This window comes from Thamnophis elegans, chromosome 4 (assembly GCF_009769535.1).
Source record: "Thamnophis elegans isolate rThaEle1 chromosome 4, rThaEle1.pri, whole genome shotgun sequence".
NCBI lineage: Eukaryota > Metazoa > Chordata > Lepidosauria > Squamata > Colubridae > Thamnophis > Thamnophis elegans.
In genome coordinates this window covers 137,100,337-137,121,029 of record NC_045544.1, presented here as the reverse complement: position 1 = coordinate 137,121,029, position 20,693 = coordinate 137,100,337, and the positions used below count along the sequence as shown (strand labels likewise).

At 44.3% G+C, this 20,693-nt stretch overlaps 1 protein-coding gene across 1 annotated transcript in view; it reads left to right on the top strand.

The window, feature by feature from the left end:
- BCAS3 (BCAS3 microtubule associated cell migration factor) overlaps nucleotides 1-20,693 on the top strand; it is a 448,094-nt gene that overhangs the window by 88,636 nt on the left and 338,765 nt on the right. The window contains 2 exon segments of the mRNA XM_032216614.1: nucleotides 15,967-16,043; nucleotides 18,621-18,704. Of these exon segments, the coding sequence (XP_032072505.1) occupies nucleotides 15,967-16,043; nucleotides 18,621-18,704 (161 nt within the window).

Sequence of the window (20,693 nt, the reverse complement as noted above, 5' to 3'; positions counted from 1 at the left end):
TCCAGTTCCTGCAACTGTTCTTCATAAGTTTTAGCCTCCAGTCCCCTCATCATCCTGGTTGCTCTTCTCTGCACTCTTTCTAGAGTCTCAGCATCTTTTTTATGGTGTGGTGACCAAAACTGGATGCAGTTTTTCTAGGTGTGATCTTACTAAGGCTTTATAGAGTGGTATTAGTACCTTATTAGTATTAGTACCTCATTAGTACCTCGACATATGGCCACGATTGAGCCCACTATTTCTGTTGCTAAGCGAGACAGTTGTTAGTGAGTTTTGCCCCGTTTTACAACTTTTATTGTCCCAGCGGTTAAGTGAATCACTGCGGTTGTTAAGTTAGTGACATAGTCACTATGTGAATCTGGCTTCTCCATTGACTTCGCTTGTCAGAAGGTTGCAGAAGAGGATCATGTGACCCCCGGGACATTGCAACTGTTATAAATATGAGCCAGTTGTCAATCGGTTGAGTTTTGATCATGTGACCATGGAGATGCTACCACGGTTATGTGAAAAAAAGGATCACAAGTCACTTTTTTCATTGCCTTGTAACTTTAAATGGTTGTTAAGTAGAGGACTATATGTAGAGTGCTTCCTCTTAGTTTGGCAGTTGTACAGGTAGTCCTCAACTTATGGCCACAATTGGGACCTGAATGTCTGTTGCTAAGTAAGGCAGTTGTTCAAGGAGCAATCATATGAGGTGAATTTGCGTTAAAGCAAAAAAAAAAAAAAAAATGGGCAAAAATTTTACACAAATGGCTAGAAAGATAATAGGGAAACACGTAGATTTTAAACCTGAACCGTTTTTATTAGAGATAATATCAGAAAAACATGATAAGAAAAGTATGTATTTAATAATACATATCCTAACAGCAGCTAGGATTATTTTTGTACAATATTGGAAAAATGAAGAAACACCGCAAGAGGAAGAGATAATTAAGAGGATACTAGATTGTGCAGAATGGGGTGCGGTGGCTCAATGGCTAAGACGCTCAGCTTGTCAATCAGAAAGGTAGTTCGAATCCCTAGTGCTGCTTAACGGAGCGAGCTCTCGTTACATGTCCCAGTTGGAAAGCACATAAGAAATGCAAGTAGAAAAATAGGGACCACCTTTGGTGGGAAGGTAACAGGATTCCGTGTGCCTTCGGCATTGAGTTATGCCGACCACATGACCAGGGAAACGTCTTCGGACAGCGCTGGCTCTTTGGCTTTGAAACGGAGATGAGCACCACCCCCTAGAGTAGGGAACGACTAGCACGTAGGTGCGAGGGGAACCTTTATCTTTAGATTGTGCAGAAATGGACTGAAAATCAAAAGGAAAGAAGATGCAGAATGTGATTAAACATGGAACTTATTTGATCAATGGTTGGAAAATAAGGGTGGAGATTCAGTGCCGTTATAGCTTTGAACGGTCCCTAAATGAACTCGAGGACTTGCCTTTACGGTTAAACTGAGCAAGAGGTAGAAACAGAATGCAACTTTTCCTTTATCCTTTTGCAAAACTGCCTTGTTGTGCAGTAAAAGGATGGGACCCAAAGCGGACAATTCAGAAAAAGGCTTGTCCCTGTTCCTCACCATGACAGCGTCATTCAGTTTTGGTCGCCATGATGTAGAAAAGATGTCTGAAAAGAGTGCAGAGAAGAGCAACAAAGAGGATTAGGGGACTGGAGACTAAAACATATGAAGAACGGTTGCAGGAACTGGGTATTTCTAGTTTAATGACGAGAAGGACTAGGGGAGACATGATAGCAGTCTTCCAATATCTCAGGGGTTGCCACAAAGAAGAGGGAGTCAAGCTATTCTCCAAGGCAGCTGAGGGTAGAACAAGAAGCAATGGGTGGAAACTAATCAAGGAGAGAAGCAACTTAGAACTGAGGAGAAACTTCCTGACAGTGAGAACAATTAATCAGTGAAACTACTTGCCCCCAGAAGTTTGAATGCCCCAACACTGGGAGTCTTTAAGAAGATGTTGGATATTCATCTGTCTGAAACGGTATAGGTTTCCTATATACCGGGGGGTGTGGGGTTGGACTAGAAGACCTCCAAGGTCCCTTCCAACTTTGCTATTGTATTATTGTATTGTATTATCCTTCCTCCTGACGACGTCTTCCCCCAAATGTGTTTACTCGGCAGAAAATAATGGAAGGAAAATGGCCCCTTTCTTTGAAAGTGGACAAGCAGCTAAGTGTTGTGACATGACAGCAACTTTGCGTCCAATAATCACGAGCGATGGCTCCCTTTCTCCAAATCTTGTCAACCTCCCTTGATGTTTTTTCTCCTGGTCTCCGGGGAGGAAGACAATGACTAAAGCCATTATCTGGCACCAAGTTTCTATTGATGGGATGGAGCTGAGTCCCTGAAGTGGCTATTTTTCTTGAAGAATTTAGGCAGTGCGCTTACTCCGGGCTATATTAAAAATGATGATTCTGCTCTCCATAGGTTGAATTGTATAGGCCCATTACTTATTTATGCAGAGCTGGTGCCAATTTCCCCCTCCCCCCTCCCTCTGCTTGTGGGATTTAGCTTGGACCCCCTATCGAGGTGAACAACTGCATGTTGACCCCCCCCACTACATGTTAGTCCTCGACTTGCGACCAGGGGTGGTATTCACTTACCTTCCCCACTGGTTCGTAAATGTAAGCGTGCACACGTTCGCGCATGTGCTTTGGCTAAAAAAAGTGCCTAACTGGGATTCCATAGAGCTGGGACGGGTGGGTGGGGCCAGCCACAATTTCTGCTCTTGGTTCGGGCAAAGCGGTCCCAACTGGCAGAATACCACCTCTGCTTACGACCACAATTGAGCCCAAAATTCTGTGGCTAAGTGAGACATTTGTCAGGTGAATTTTGCCCTGTTTTACACGCGAGCCGTCTTGGCTCTGTTTTCAGCTGCGACAGCCTCCTGCAGCCTTCTGCCAGCGAAAAAGGAGCCCAGGTGGCCCGTGCTCGATCCCCCTAAGTTCCATATTCGCTGGCAAAGGGCTGCAGGAGGCCATGGCGGCCAAAAATGGAACCTTGATGAGTGACGTCAAACAGGCCACACCCACCCTGACCATGCCCCCCCCCCCCCATATATACACTGAGGTCATACGCAACCCTGATGCGGCCTTCAGTGAAATTGAGTTTGACTCCCCTGCTGTAGATAGTATTTTCTGGAGAATTGCCGTGAAGCAGTATTGCTGAATGGAGGGCTTGTAATCTTAACAAATCACGGGTTCCATTTTTTTTTCTTGCCTGATATAATTTTCCTTCCTGTGGGAGGGGGAAAAATGGGATAGAAGATGGTTAGAGTAATGAAAGAGAATTATGAATGGAAAACCTCATGCTCTAAAACTCCACGATTAGGGCAGGGCAGTGGTAGAAGAAGAAGAAGAAAAAATCATCTGGAAGCTCCCGAGGAAGTCCGACTCCTTCAGCTTGCTCAAAATGAAAAAGTGGAACAGGGACAGGATCGGTTTGAGTGCTAAGATTTGGCTGGGTTGGCATGGCTGGCTGGTTGTGTCCCCTCCCAGGACGGCTGTCTTTGGTTAGGAAAGCACTTTCAACTTTGTTTGCCCTGTTTCGTTTTGAAGTTTCCACTGCCTTTGTCACAGAGGGTGGGATGCTGGTTGGATGTGCATGCTTCCAACACTACATTTGTTTAGAGCGTGTCTATGTTGTTGTTGTTAGTTGCAAAGTTATGTCCAACCCATCGCGACGCCATGGACAATCCAGGCCTTCCTGTCATCTACCATCCTCTGAAGTCCATTTAAGCTCACGCCGACTGATTCGGTGTCTCCCTCCAGCTACCTCCTTCTCTGTCATCCCCTTCTTTTGCCCTCCATCTTTCCCAGCGTGAGGCTCTTCTCCAGGGAGTCCTTCCTTCTCATTAGGTGGGCAAAGCCTTTGAGTTTCCCCTTCAGGATCTGGCCTTCTAAAGAGCAGTCAGGGTTGATCTCCTCTAGGACTGACAGGTTGGATGGCCTTGCAGTCCAAGGGACTCAATGCAGGAGTCTTCTCCAGCACCAGAGCTCAAAGGCCTCCATTCTTTGGCACTCAGCCTTCCTTATGATCCAACCTTCACAGCCATCCATTGCAACTGGGAAAACCACAGCCTTGACTATACACACTTTGTTGGCAGAGTGATGTCTCTGCTTTTTAGTAGGCTGTCTAGCTTTGCCATCTCTTTCCTCCCCAGGAACAAGCGTCTTTTGATTTCTTGCCTGCAGTTCCCCATCTGTGGTGATCTTGGAGCCCAGGAAAATAAAATTGGTCACTACCTCCATTTCCTCCCCATCTATTTGCCAGGAGTTGAGAGAGCCGGATGCCATGGTCTTGGTTTTCTTAATGTTGAGTTTCAAGCCAACTTTTGCACTCTCCTCCTTCACCCGCATCAAGAGGCTCTTTAGCTCCTCTTCGCTTTCTGCCATTAGAGTGGTATCCTCTGCATATCTGAGATTGTTGATATTTCTGCCAGCAATCTTAATTCCAGCTTTTTTTGGGGTGTGTGTGTGCTCAATTATCCAGGTCATCGTTGTCCCAAAGATGCTTTCCAAAAGTTTTTTTTTCCTGAAAATGTTTTGCTTCTCATCTAAAACTAAGGAAGCTCCTTGGATGAGAAGTGAAATATTTTCCAAGGAAAAAATTAAGAACCCAGTTGCCTTTAAAAAAAAATATCTTTGGGTCTAACAGGGTTCCTACAACAGCGGAAACTTATCCGGTGTGATACAGGCCTGGCAGCTTCTCTGGGCTCCAGAAATCAGGAATACTGATAGTCTTTGACTTACAACCGGTCCTCACACTTACATCCAATGCAGCATCCCCACAGGGTCTATGGAGATTCTCAGTCACCCAGGTCATGGTTGTCCCAAAGATACTTTTTCAAGAGGCAGCTGGACTTTCTGTTTTTTCTTTGAAGACGTTTCGCTTCTCCTCCAAGAAGCTTCTTCAGCTCTGACTGGGTGGTGGTGAAGGGAAGGATTTACATTCCTTGCAGACAGCTGGTCATTTGCATCCTTTTAGAGAATCGTTGAGGCCACCTGGAGGTTTATTTCCCAGGGTCACCTGAGTGATGCAAATGGGTGTGGATCCTTCTTGGAACTGCTGAAAAGACTGCATTGTACAAAGCTCCACACTTATCCCAAAGGTGCATTTTTTTAAGAGGCAACTGGACTTTTCTTTGAAGACATTTTGCTTCTCATCCAAGAAGCTTCTTCAGCTCCTTTGGGACAACCATGACCTGGATGACTGAGAGTCTCCATAGACAATTTACCCAATGAGCTGTCGGCCATTTCTTAGCGTTGTGATTGCCCAGATGTTTGCATTCCAGATCAGGTAGCCCTAGTCCAGCTGTTTCTCAGCATTTTTCTTTTTTTTTTTCTGGGGGAAATTGGGAAAATCCTTCACTTGGAAAAACTGGCTTCTGGAGAGGGCAAGCGTGGGAATTGTCTGAGTAACCTTCCTATTTTCCAATTGGGAGTGACTAATTGGTTGGTCATCAGAGGAGGAATTCTGTCTATTTCTCTGACTTCTCAGCTAGGCCCCCGGGAGTTTTAGGCTGACAAAACACAGACCTGATTCTCATCAGGACCTGCCATAAATTATGTCAGCCTTGCTTGGCTCCTTGATGGGGAGGCTCAGGGTTCTTACCAGCTGGCTCTGACCACCATTGGGTCAGTTCATTCTTTTGGTTTATAGATGGTCCTCAACTTACAACGACAGCGGAGAGTTTCAGAATTTCTGTTCTTTCAGCAGGGTGGTTGTTAAGTCAGGCCCAGTTTTATGATCTTTTTTAACCATGGTTGTGTCAGGCCTGTAGCATTATTTCTCTTGGATCTTTGAACTGCCACACTTTCTATTATTCTACTATGCCTTCTTCTATTGTGGGAAAATGGGAGGGGGGATTGTACGGAGTTAGATGATAGGTAGCCATAACAACTTTCTTTCTAGAAAGCCAAGGCCATCTTTTGTCTTTGCACCTCTGCACCTGACCGGAACTGGATGGGTGGAACTGCCAGCATGGCAATGGGAGATTGGACCATGGGATGGGCTTGTGGGTGTGGGGGCAAGATCTTGAACTTTCAACTGGGTGGGGAAAACTGGGAAGCTTTCAGATTTGGGTTTTCCCAGATGTGCCACATGTCTCTCTTCATAAATTGGAACTTTGAGCAATACTTTGCCTTGGACTCTGATTTAATTTTGGGTGCTGTTTGGAACCCTGACAGGTTCCAGTGCTTCCAAATCATTGCTGTCGTTAAGAGAACCATGTCATCGTTAAGTAAATCTGACTTCCCCATTGCTTGTTAGAAGTCAGCTGGGAAGGTGACAGATGGTGATTGTCTGATATCAGGAAGTTGCAACGGTTATAAATAATGCAATGAGAAGCGAAACGTCTTCAAGAAAAAACAAAGTCCGGTTGCCTTTGGACAAAACATCTTTGGGACAATTACTTTGATTAGCTTAGCAGTGGAAATGTTGGATTGTGTCGTGGTCACATCCCGAGGACTACCTGTATAGGGAGGGAAGTGGCTAGGAAGGATCAGAAGGGAGAGAAGGAAGCTCTGCTTTGGATGGAGAAGATCTCTGCTTCTGTCCCAAATATATAATAATATGTACCGTCTTTTGACCCCCAAAATAAGCACCTGGCCTTATTTTCGGGGAGGGCTTATTATTTTTGAGGTGCAGGAGGAGGCAAGCGTGGTCACCTCAGGGCTGCTGCTGTGTTGCAATATTTTCGGGGAGGCTTATTTTGAGCGGGGGGAAGGGCTTATTTTAGTGCATGCACTCAAAAGCCCGATTGGGCTTATTATCCAGGAAGGGTTTATTTTCAGGGAAATGGTATTATTATTGCTATAATATATGTATTATATTACATCTAGAAAGATGGCAGAGAAGAACAACTAGGATGATTAAAGGCCTGGAGTCCAAAGCATATGAAGAATGGCTGCAGGATTTGGATATGCCCAGTCTAGAGAAAAGAAGGACTAAGGGGGACATGATAGCAGTCTTCCAGTACTTGAGGGGTTGCCACAAAGAAGAGGGAGTCAAGCTATTCTCCAACGCACCTGAGTGTAGAACAAGAAGCAATGGGTGGAAACTAATCAAGGACAGAAGCAACCTAGGACTAAGGAGGAATTTCTTAACAATGAGATCAATGAATCAGTGGAATAACTTTCCTCCAGAAGTTGTGAATGCTCCAACACTGGACAACCATTTGTCTGAAATGGTACAGGGTTTCCTGCCCAAGCAGGGGGTTGGACTAGAAGACCTCTAAGGTCCCTTCCAACTATTCTAAGTTTGAGGTCGCGAGTGACGCAGCTGCTGAAGAGCTGCAGGTCTGTCGGAAGAGGGTCGGCTGCATGCAGCATAAATACCCGTTTCCCATCACATCTCTTGCCAGACGGCACTAGGAGTCAGCCGGGTTTTGTTAGGAATCCTTGGGAAGGGGTTCAAGGGTGGGTCTTAACAGGAAGACGCTTCAGAACAATAGAAGATGCGATGGGCCGGGTGGGTGAATGATGACATCTCTGTAAGGCTTTTCATCTCAAAGGGGACTTTGTAAACACAATGGCAAAACTTGGTTACTTTATGCTCTTTATAAACATCTTTTAATGTATCTTTTTTTTTTTGATGCGTGTGTGTCTGTGTTGTTTTGGAGGAATAAACAAAATATTAGTCAAAAGTCCTCCGCAGTTTGTTTATCAGTCTGTGGGCCCATAAACAGTGCTGTACCGTTCCCTCTGATCCTTTATTTACGCTTTCCCCATCCCACACCTCTGTCGGTCTTGATCTGTGACCATTTTGGCTGGGTTATCCAGCCCTGGGAGGGATTTTATGGGAAGAGAAAAACATCTTTGATCTCATCGTATGTTTGAGAGCTACTTCTGTGGGCCCTAGTGCCGTTCGGCGCCTGAGGTTCTGTAAACCGTAGCAGTTTGGGTGATTTGTCATTTTGGTGGGAATCTGAAACACGCTACAAGGCACGGCATCTGTTGCGCAGGCCAAAAATCCCCGAAGACCTCTCTTAACAGAGTAGCAGAGTTGGAAGGGACCTTGGAGGTCTTCTAGTCCAGCCCTCTGCTCAAGCAAAAGACCCTATATCGGGGGTTGGCAACCTTAAACACTCAAAGAGCCACAAAGGTCCTAACCAGAGGACACCCACCCCCCCGTTCAATTATGGAGCCGACTGGAAGTCTGGATCCCCCCACCATAGAGTCTCCTCCTAGCGCGGCATCCTTTTTCCTTTGCCCACCGGAAGTCTGGTTACCCCACCATAGAGTCTTCTAGTGCGGCATCCTTTTTCCTCTACTTATCCTAACTCAGTGTTAGGATAAGTAGAGGAACTTCAATTCCCAGAATGCTGGCTGGGGAATTCTGGGAGTTGAAGTCTGTGGAACGACCTCCCCGTCGAGATTCGCACCCTCACCACCGTACAGACCTTCCGCACAGCCCTCAAGAACTGGCTATCCCGTCAGGCCTGGGGATAAGTTCCTAATTCGCCCCACCCGAGTGTTGAATGTTGAATGCAAGTTGTGTTTTTATTGTCTTATTTTATTCACCTACTGTTTTTGTTTTTGTATTTGCAACCCCCCCCCCCTTTTTTGATTGTAAGCCGCCCTGAGTCCCCTCAGGGAAAAGGGCGGCCTATAAATTCCAATAAAATACTAAAAAAATACTAAATCTTCAAGTTGCCAAGGTTGAGAAACACTGTCCTAACTGAAAGCCCTATCAATTGTGCAGCCGATTGGTGACAGGGAGCCGCAGCAGAGGGATGAAAGAGCCACATGTGGCCCCAGAGCTGCTGGTTGCTGACCCCTGCCCTATATCATTTCAGGCAATGGGTTGCCAAATCTCTTCTTAAAAACCTCCAGTGTTGGAGCACCCATGACTTCTGGAGGCAAGTCGTTCCTCTGATTAATTGTTCTCATTGTTAGGAAATTTGTCCTTAGTTGCCTGAGAGATAAACCATCCATACACTGCTCTGGTCTCAGAAATTGTTATCTGCTTTGGTTGTTACTTTTTTTAATGTACTGGCCATGTATTACTTTGTCTTCCCATGTCTCTTTTTGGTTTTTCATTTGGTCTTCCTTTACTCAATCAATTAATCCGAATAGAGCCGGAAGGGACCTTGGAGGTCTTCTAGTCCAACCTCCTGCACAAGCAGGTGACCCTGTACCATTTCAGATAGGTAGCTGTCCAGTCTCTTCTTGAAAACCTCCAGTGATGAAGCAGCTGCAACTTCTGGTGGCAAGCTGTTCCACTGGTTAATTGTCCTCACTGTTAGGCAGTTTCTGTTTTATTCCAGGTTGCTTTTCTTCTTCATTAGTTTCCATCCATTGTGTCTTCTGGTCCTGCCTTCTGGGGCTTTGGAGAATAGGTTGACTCCCCCACTCCCACTCTTCTTTGTGGCAACTCCTCAAATATTGGAAGATGGCCGTATAGTTCCTTCACCCTCCATTCCCATTGATAGTAGATCGTCTGGAGCATTTGTCCAGCTTGAAAAATTGATTTCAGATTGAATTGCTGTGATGTCCAAATTAGAAGCACTTCAACCAAGCACTTCCCAAGACCTTGTAGAAATGCTGCCCGGTGCAATAGGCAGAATGGACGGCTGAGTGTCTTAAGCTCAGCAGAAGACAACTTGACATGTTAATAAGCATCTAATTGCTGACCTGCTGCTTTGGCCAACAGCAAGACGCCAGAGGCTTCTGGAACTTTAAAAGAAAAAAAAGAGCCTTGATGTTACAGGTGGTCCTCGACATACGACCACAACTGAGCCCCAGATTTGCTTAAGCGAGGCAGTTGTCGAGCCCCTTTTTACGACCTTTCTTGCCACAGCTGCTAGCGAATCCCTGCAGTTGTTAAGTTAGTCATACTAACTTAAAAGTTAGTGATCCAGCGATTCCAAAATTCATGGGAAATGCATCTCGGATTAATTATTTGTTTTGGAAACTAGAAGAAACTTTTATGCGAGGAGACGAAGAAGTACAAGGTGCAAGATGCCACTTAGAGGTAGTCCTCGACATACGACCACAATCGAGCCAAGAATGTTTGTCGCTAAGTGAAAATTTGTTAAGTGACTTGTGCCCCTTTTTAACGACCTTTCTTGCCACAGCTGCTAAGTGAATCCCTGAAGTTGTGAAGTTAGTGATGTGGTTGTTAAATGAATCTGGTTTCCCCCTTGACTTTGCTTATCAGAAGGTCACTAAAGGGGATCACATGACCCTGGGGCATTGCAACCATCGTAAATATGAGTCAATTGCCAAGTGACTTTGATTGTATGACTACAAGGATGTTTCGATGGCCATAAGTGCGAAAAGTGGTCATAAATCAACTTTTTTCAGTGATGTTGTAAATTTGAGCGGTCACTAAATGGACAGCTGTAAGTTGAGGATTATCTGCACAGGTAGTCCTTGACTTACAACAGTTCATTTAGCGTCCAAAGTTACAACAGCACTGAAAAAAGTGAGTTAGGACCTTTTCCACACGGATGACCATTGCAGCGTCCCCACCGTCACTTGATCAGAATTCGGATGCTTGGCAACTGACTCATATTTATGATGGCTGCAGTGTCTTGGGGGTCACGTGATCCCCTTTTGTGACCTTCTGACAAACAAAGTCAAGGGGGAAGCCAGATTCACTTAACAACCGCGTGACCAAACTTCACAACTTCAGGGATTCACTTAACAGCTGTGGCAAGAAAGGTCGTTAAAAAGGGGCACAAGTCACTTAACAAATTTTCACTTAGCGACAAACATTCTGGGCTCAATTGTGGTCGTACGTCGAGGACTATACGTGGCATCTTGCACCTTGTACTTCTTCTTCTCCTCGCATAAAAGCTTCTTCTAGTTTCCAAAACAAATGATTAATCCGAGATGCATTTCCCATGGATTTTGGAACCGCTGGATCACTAGATTGTACAAACTAAACTCGGAGTTCCCCTCATCTATGACTACTGGCCGGAATAGCTGGATGATGCAATCCAGGGACACACATTTGAGAGTTCTTTTTTTTTTTTTTTTCAAAAAACGCTGCTGAAGCTGCCTGACTTATCAACTCTGTTCATCTTTGCAAATGCCCGGTTATAAAACGTGTTAATTACTTTTCCTTGGCATTGATTGGAATACTGGAATGGTCTCAAATGCGCCAGCGTTTTTTATTGCTATCAGCGGATTCACTCCCCTAAAGCATTTCATGGCCACAATTAGATGTAGATTTGCAAAACAGGCGTTTGGATCCATAGATTTGCAAAAAAAAAAAAAAGCGATTTGCAAAAAGTGGCTGGATAACACGGTTGCCAAAAGCACCATTTATCCATTGCAGTTAAAAAAGAGAAAAAAGGAAGAGCCGTTTCTGCCTTGGGAGGATGTGGCAGACTCTATAAATCTTTTTTTTTTTTTTGTTACTGCCAGATTACAAGGTTAGGTTAAGAATTCAGGTAAAATGTTTCATTAGCACTCAGCCCAAACGTGAGAGGTAACTTTAAGGAAAAATAGGCATTTTCATTAAAAGGGCAAAAAGGAACTGTGTAAGAAACCCAAAACCAATCTTAAGTGGAAGAAGGCAATGATGGATGGCCTACGTTTTAAGAGCCACATAAAAACGAAGGGATGTAAGTTAGCCTTGTATGTATTGACTTACATTGGATGGGCCACATGTTATATTCAGCTCACTGTAGACTCAATATCATGATATATAGGCTTGTCCAAAGTAGAGAATTCTAACTTCAGGATTTTTGCAGCCGGTGAGTGTTTTCTCCTCTCTCCATTTTAAATGAACACGTATGAACGTTTCATGCTGCATCAGGATGTATGTCCAGTGGGGGGGGGGGACGACAATTAAGCAGACCAAATGTCCAGTTATTTGATTTAGATTAGGAAGAGCAATCATAAGGGCTGAAGCTTATAGACTGGAGGATTGAAGGTGATGGACAAGTGAGACTTCAGTATGTGAAGGCTGTTCTTCCTCTTCCTCCTCTTCTTCTTCCTCCTCCTCCTCTTCCTGCCCCCAAACTCCACTCCTCCTAGCACTGATGATGTTACCAAGTTTGGTAATGAAACATCTGCAAGAAAACCACTAAGCAGAGAAAACACAAAGGGCTCTACAGACATTGTCCTCCCCCTCCTCCTCTTTTCTCCTTTCCTCCTCCTCCTCCTCCTCCTCCTCCTCCTCCTCCTCCTCCTCCTCATCATCATCATCATCATGATCATGTCGGGCACATCCGAACTAGCTACTACATTGTTCTCAGGAATCTCCCCTTTCCCTCTTGTGCCTACGTAAGGAGTCCAGACTAATTCCCTGTTTGATCCCTCCTTCTAACTGGGATGGTTGCTCTCGAACATGATACTTATATAGAAAGTAATGGTGGTGTTTTGATAATAAATGCAATGATCTGAGTGGGGTTGGCTAATTCCACCCCAGAATACACTGTGTGCTGCTTCAACTTCCTTTGCTAATTCTGCCCTCTCAACCCTCAAGTGAAACAAGTGGTTGTGCAAGACACAGCCTTTTCGGTTATCTCCCCCAGACATCAAAAGTCACTTCCTCGGGAGTCTTTATTTTTAGCTTCCCAACACTCCATAAAAACCTTTCGGGTGGGAGCCGTTCCGTCCAAACGTATCAGTAACCCCTTTGAAGTTTCTAGGTTCCTTACTTGGTCCCCTACTCTTAGTTTAGGAATCTCTTTTGCCTTTTAGCTATTCCATGTTTTTGTTAGCAGCAGCAGGCATTTTGAAATTTTGTCTTTTGTTAAGAGTTTTTTTGATGTCGCCGGCGAGAAAGGCAGCGGGCACATTTCACATCAATAAAGTTTAAAAAGCAATTAAACTGCTGGTGTTTCTGCCATGGAAATCCTGCTTGGCGCAGAGTGTCTGGGTTTTTACCACGGGGTCTGGCCTGGTGCAACTCGGGGCTTCTCTATGGAGTGAAGAATGTGCCTCCAGTTGTGACCAGTTCCCCTTGGTGAACCTCAAAGAAGTTAAGGAGAATAGAATAGAATAGGTATTGGAATGAAGAATATAGAATAGAATGGAGAGGAGCGCAGCGTAGCAGAGCAGAATAGAATGGAATAGAAGAAAAGTAGAGTAGAATAGAATAGAAGAGTAGAATAGAATAGAATAGAATACAACAGCAGAGTTGGAAGGTACCTCAGAGGTCATCTAGTCCAACCCCCTGCCTAGGCAGGAAACCCTATATCGTTTCAGACTAAAGGCTATCCAACATCTTCTTAAAGACTTCCAGTGTTGGAGCATTCACAGCTTCTAGAGACAAAGCAGTTCCACTGGTTAATTGTTCTCACCGTCAGGAACCAGGAAGGCCTGTGGAGGTTCTCAACCATCCAGGTCATGGTTGGCCCAACCAGGATTTTCTTGGTTTTCTCCCTCGAAAACGTTTCGATTCTCCTCCAAGAAGCTTCCTCAGTTCTAATTGCTAAGCAAGACAACTTGGATGAGAAGCGAAAGATTTTTAAAAGAAGGCCAAGAAAATCCAGTTGCCTTGGGAAAAAGAACTTTTGGGACAAGTAATCAGAAATATCTGCACTTGGTCCTGAACCTCATTCATTTATGTCATGTGACTGGGGATATTTTGACCAGGACATAGTATTGAACGGAGTGGTGCGGTGGCCTAGAGGTGGAGCTCTCGCCACACAATCAAGAGGCTATGAGTTCGATCATAGGTAGAGGCAGATATTTCTCTCTGTGGGCACACTGAGAAAATATCTGCTGAACAAAACTCTGCAATGGCGACAGGAAGGGCATCTGGCCAATAAACACCCTGCTAGCTCCATTCAGTTGCCTAGACTCCAGCCCGCAAGGGATTATGGGGTTGTTAAATGATGATGATGATGATATTAAATGACTGCTGAAATAAATCCTGATCAAAAGCTTGTGATTATTAATCATAAAAGCAGTGGGTTTTCCATTTATAACCCACCAGCGAAAGACGAGACATTAGTTATGAGAAGGTGAATCAACTTATGTTCTTTGGTTTGGGTAATAAAATAAAACTTATTGAGAGGTCTGTCAAGACTCCCTCCCCCAAAGTCATGGAAGATAGGTGTTCCAAAAAGCATCCTTGATCTTTCGTTCCATAACTTAGAAAGGAAAGAATGCTGGTTATCTCCCAGAGACGGTCACCTCCCCTCCCCCAGATATAGCTTGCTGAAAGGAATTAATTAATTAAGGAAGGTCCATCTAGCGCATCTAGGGCTATCAAATTCAATTTCATTGAGGGACTACCAGGGCTGTCGTTAACCTCAGAGGGGCCGGGATGTGTGTGGCTGACTGGATGGGTGTGGCCATCTTGACACCACTCATTGGGTGTGGCTGACTGGATGGGCGTGGCTAGCTTGACACCACTCATTGGGCGTGGCTGACTGGGTCGGCATGGCCAGCTTGCCACCACTCATTAAGCATGGCTGACGGTGGGCGTAGCCAGCTTGCCACCACTCACTGAGCATGGCTGACTGAGTGGGCGTGGCTAGCTTGACACCACTCACTGGACATGGCTGACTGAGTGGGCGTAGTCAGCTTGACACCACTCAGTGGGCGTGGCTGCTGGGTGGGCATGGCCAACTTGATGCCACTTCCTAAACTGCTAGCATGTTTCCTCTTCACACTGGCGCCTTACATTTTCCAATACGGCCCCCACGGGCCGGATCCAGCCTTATGTTTGACACCCTTGATCTAGCGGGACCAAGAAGAAGACCCTTCTCTGTGGTAGCTCCCTCCTTCTGGAACATCATCCCTACAAAAGTAAGATTAAGCCCCACTTCAACAAGGTCCTGGTTTTGCCAATGGGCCTGGTGACCCCAGAGTGGGATGGAGCCCATCAAATGGCTTGTTTGTTTGCTGAGGCCAGGGGAGTGGAGTGGAGGTTTGTTTTATTATTAGTTTATATTAGGTTGATATTGTTGTAAGCTGCCTGGAGTCACTAAGAGTGAGCTGCATGGAAATATAAATTTGAATGAATGAACAGTATTTATTGCTAACTATCTCCCAATGCTAGCTTCAGAATACTTCAGCTATCCAGAGGTATCAGATTTTTTAAAACCATAATTTAAAACACAGTGGTTTAGTTTATCTATAAAGGTAAAGGTTCCCCTTGTACATATGTGCTAGTCATTCCCGACTCTATGGGGCAGTGCTCATCTCAGTTTCAAAGCCAAAGAGCCAGCGTTACCCGAAGATGTTTCCGTGGTCATGTGGCCGGCATGACTAAATGCCAAAGGCTCACAAAACACTGTTCCCACCAAAGGTGGCTCCTATTTTTCTACTTGCATTTTTTACGTGCTTTCGAACTGCTAGGTTGGCAGAAGGTGGGACAAGGAACGGGAGCTCACTCTGTTACGTGGTGCTAAGGATTCGAACTGCTGAGTTGCCGACCTTTCTGATTGACAAGCTCAGCATCTTAGCCACTGAGCCACAGTGTCTCTTTTAGTTTACCTATAGCAGGTAAATGGGTATATCTGTAGAGTATGTTAGACCAAAAATACATCAGGCCACATTAATTAATCGGTTGACATTCATTCCAGGCTTCCCAATTCTAATACAGCTGTAGATGGTTTCACCAGTTCAAAGAAATCAGGGGGACAACATAACACCTTTTCCCATTATTCCCCATTATTCCCCATTGGGAAAGGACCAAATGTGATGCTCTTCGTGTTCTCTGAGCTTGGTTGTTTTCTTGCAGACATTTCATTACCTTCCTACGTAACATCATCAGTGCTAGAAGGGAATGGGGTTTGCTCTCTGTCTATACACACCCTGCCTGGATTGATGGGGACTTGTTTTTCTTACTAGTTCTTTGTGTAGGGTCCTGCTTTCTGCTCGATTTATTTATCCAAAATCTCAACTTGGGCTACAAAAAAAAGTTGCTTGTGCTAAATAAGAGGATGAGGCATGTGGATTCTTTTATTCCAAGGCAAGGGTTTTGTGTGGAGAAGAAATACTTCTTTAGCTCCATTCCAATAATGCCATTTTTTGCATATTTTGTCCTCAGGTTGCTATCCTTGTCCAGGGCCCAATATGAACCCCATAGCTCTAGGAAGTCGGTGGCTGGCCTATGCGGAAAACAAGGTAAGGAATCCGTTCAAATTTTGTTACTGATTTAAATCTGGCCCTTTTCCTTTCCTTTCCTTTCCTTTTTTTCCCTTTCCTTTCCTTTCCTTTTTTTTTGCTCTTCTCCCCTTTCCTCTTTTTTCTCTTCCCTTTGCTTCCCTCCCTTCCCTCCCCTCCCTTCCCTCCCTTCCCTTCCTCTCCTCCCTCTCTCTCTCTCTCTCTCTCACACACACACACACACACGCACACACACACACACACACAGACAGATGTGGTAGAAAAAGAACATGTGTAAGGATGGTTGACTTCCAAATATCCTCTTGATGTTTTTATTATGAGGATTGTAGTTTACTTTCCTTGCCATACATCAGGGCGGTGTAATCTGAAGTCCCAGCGCTTCAGGGGCCTCCAAAAACTTGGACGGCATCCCCCTAATGGGAAGGAAAGACTTCCCAGAAGTAGGTTTGAGAAATTCATGAATCACAACTCTACAAAACTATTAATAGCTGCTTGGATTGATAAAAGAGAGAGAGAAATATTTGTTCCAGTTGCTTTCCTGCCTCTGTTTGCTTGTATGGGCTCATTTGCTGGCACCATCTCCTGCCTTGCTCTGGACAATCTGGCTGGAGGAAAGAATGCAGCAATAAACAGGACTTTCTTACACACACACACACACACACAGAGAGGGGGGGGGGAGAGAATGAAAGAGGAGAATGAAAAACAGAGAATGAAAAACAGAGAGAATGAGAGAGAATGAAAGACAGAATGAAAGAGAATGAATGAGAGATAATGAGAGAGAATGAATGAAAGAGAGAGAGAATGAAAGAGAATGACAGAGAGAAAGAGAATGAAAGGCAGAATGAAAGAGAATGAAAGAGAGAATGAGAGAGAAAGAATGAAGGAGAGAGAGAATAAAAGAGAATGACAGAGAGAGAGAATGAAAGACAGAATGAAAGAGAATGAATGAGAGATAATGAGAGAGAAAGAATGAAAGAGAGAATGAAAGAGAATGACACACACAGAGAGAGAATGAAAGACAGAATAAAAGAGAATGAATGAGAGATAATGAGAGAGAGAATGATTGAAAGAGAGAGAATGAAAGAGAATGACAGAGAGAGAGAATGAAAGGCAGAATGAAAGAGAATGAATGAGAGAGAATGAGAGAGAAAGAATGAAAGAGAGAGAGAATGAAAGAGAATGACAGAGAGAGAGAGAATGAAAGACAGAATAAAAGAGAATGAATGAGAGATAATGAGAGAGAGTGAATGAAAGAGAGAGAGAATGAAAGAGAATGATAGAGAGAGAGAATGAAAGGCAGAATGAAAGAGAATGATAGAGAATGAGAGAGAAAGAATGAAAGAGAGAGAGAATGAAAGAGAGAATGAAAGAGAATGACTGAGAGAGAGTGTCAGGGCAGCCTCCCTCAGTAACCAAGAAAGAAACCACTCAACTCCATTTTTGCAGAATTAAGAGTACCTTTACTGGTTATGAGTAGATAGCAGCTAAGCAAAACAAGATCTGAGGCAAAAGCACATGAAATCATACATATCAATATGTGACCCAACTCCCTCCCCCTGGTAACCCCATCCCATAGTCCAATCCGCACAACCCTCAGGTGTCATGTGGATTCCATCTTCGAAAAGCATCACCAGGTTGGTATGCCGGACAGTTGGTCTTGGCGGGTGACTCCACTATCTGCAGCATGCGCAGTAGATGGTGAGAAAAAAACTCCCTTTTTACAATCACTCCTGTACTTAAAATTTCCCCTCCCAAATACCATGCCTCCCCCTCCCCGTTTCAATGGCAGCCGAAAGCAAGTAGCGAAGCAGAGGCTGACAGAGAGAATGAAAGACAGAGAATGAGAGGGAGAGAGAGAATGAAGGAGAGAATGAAAGAATGAATGAGAGAGAGAGAATGAGAGAGAATTAAAGAGAATGAAAGAGAGGAGAAGGAAAGAGAGAATGAAAGACAGAGAGAATGAAAGAGGGAGGATGATATAATAATATTTTATTAAGATGCTAATTGTAGAGGCAGGATTGAAGGTACCCTTGAGTAGCTGGTCTTGCTATAATCCAAGTCCTCGACTTACCACCACAATTGAGCTGCAAACTGCATTGCTAAAAGCAAGACAGTTGTTAAGTGAATTAGGCCTCATTTTACAACCATCCTCACCACAGGTATTAAGTGACTCACCACAGCTTTTAAGTTAGGAAACAGTTCTTAAGTGAATTCGGCTTCCTCGTTGACTTTGCTTGCTAGAAGGTCGCTAAACGTGATCACGTGACCCTGAGTCACCGCAACAGTCATATGTACCTGCCAGTTGCCAGCATCAGAACTTTTGGTAACATGACCACGGGGACGCTGCAATAGTCGTGAGAAAAAGGATCCAAAAGTCACTTTTTTCAGTGCTGTTGTAACTTTAAACAGTCACTAAAAGAACTGTTGTTAGTCGAGGACTGCTTGTAACGAGGTGGAAGGAGAATCCCAGGCCCAGAAGAGTCTGCTGTTGATTGGTCTGCTGTTGATTGGTCTGCTGTTGATTGGTCTGCTGTTGATTGGTTGACTTGACCTAATGCAAACGCTTCCTTCTTGCAGCTGATTCGTTGCCATCAGTCCCGGGGCGGAGCTTGTGGCGATAACATTCAGTCCTACACAGCCACAGTCATCAGCGCAGCCAAAGTGAGTCTATCAGTAGCCATTTCCGTGGCCGACATGACAATGTACTTTTATTTATTTATTTAAAAGTCGTTTTTTTTCTGACTTTCATTTCAGGGTTGTTGTACAGGTAGATCTCGACTTACAACCCCAGTGAAACCCAAAAATTTGTTGTTAAGTGAGACATTTACTTAGCTTTTGCTCCATTTTACGACATTTCTCTCCACAGTTGTTAAGGGACTCGCCACAGTTGATAAGTGAGTGACCCGGTTGTTAAGCGAATCCGGCTTCCCCATTGACTCTGCTTGTCAGAAGGTTGCAAAAGAGGATCACGTGACACAGCAACGGTCATAAAGAGGAGCCCGGTGCCAAGCATCTCAGTTTTGATCACATGACTGTGAGGGTGCTGGAAAGGTTGCAACTGTGAAAAACGGTGCTAAGTCTCTTTTTTTCAGGGCCGGTCACTAAATGAATTGCTGTAAGTTGAGGACTACCTCTATAGCCAAAAGCATTTATTTCAGTTGTATAATTCCCCTTTCCTCAAAAGAGAGACAGGCCAAAATAAGAAAACTACAGGTTTCGTAACAATAAAATAAAGAATTAAACAGTAAACAATTAATCTTAACAGTTAAACTTGACAAACCAATTACAACGACATTAAAAAGACATTTTCACCTGGAAAAAAAAATGGGTAGGAACTTAAATGTAGCCGGGCTTTTTATAAAACAGGAACATAATTTCTACCTAATCCAACATTCACTCCCAAAATGGTTATCCAGAAAACCCACAGGCACGATAGGAGCCCAGCACCGACAGAGCCGGTGGTCAGGAATGATCAAGGCTGAAACAACATCTGGAGGGCCACCATTTTGACATAAATATAAATGTGAATGAAGAAATATATATTTTCACAGCATGAGGACACATGCCTTTTTTAAAAAAAATCATGTTTCTGACTATGGAAATCCTATGGAAAACATCTGGGTAAGATTAAAGAGTAAAAAATGGTACCTTTGTGGGCATCAGCTGCAAGCCACCTACCCAGATAGAAGACGTGGACGATGGCTTTTAAAATCCTAGCTCCAATACAGGTAGTCCTTGACTTACGACCACAATGGAGCCCAAAATGTATGTTACTAAGCAAGGCCATGGTTAAGTGAGTTTTGCCCCATTTTATCACCTTTTTCTTGCCACAGTTGTTAAGTGAATCACGGCAGCTTTTAAGTTAGTAACATGGTTGTTGAGTGAATCTGGCTTTCCCATTGATTTTGCTTGACAGAAGGTGTGATCACAGGACTCCAGAGACACTGCAACGGTCATAAATATGAGTCAGTTGCCAACCAGCCGAATTTTGATCACATGACCAAGATCATAAACGTGTGAAAATGTTCATTAGTCACTTTTTCAGTGCTGTTATAACTTCGATTTCAGAGTCGGTGTAATGTCAGTGTTCCAAGTAATGCACCCATAGAAAGCCGAACTCAGAGGCAGGTAAATTCCTCAAAGAACAAATTTATTGGATAGATCATTTTGGCACAACTGGTGAAAACCGACTCTGAAAGTTCCCATGGTTTTCACCTAATTAAAAAGTGAAAGTCTTCCCCCTTTTCCCCAAGTCATCAGTCATATAGTTCAGTCAAGGTGCTGGCCAGTTGCTTGGTTACTTCGCTCCTCCTCTTCCAGCCACCTGTTGGAATGACCTTGGTTCCTTCAGGAAAACCTTTTGCTTCGACTGCAAACCCCAGTTAACTATTCCTCCCCACCCCACCTAGTGGCAACCCTGAAGCCTAAAAGATGGCCCCAGCCAGGTTCCCTTCAGGATTGACATTGAACAAATGAATGGTTGTAAGTCCTGGACTGCTTGTGTTCGAAGGACTAGAACTCACAGTCTCCCAGTTTTGAGGATGCACCCAATAGGCTCTCACCATTGCCTTCCTTGGCAGCAGCTTTTTCTTCTCTTCAAGGCCATTTCCTCTTCCCTCTACAGTCTGGTAGGAAAGTGTGACACATAGA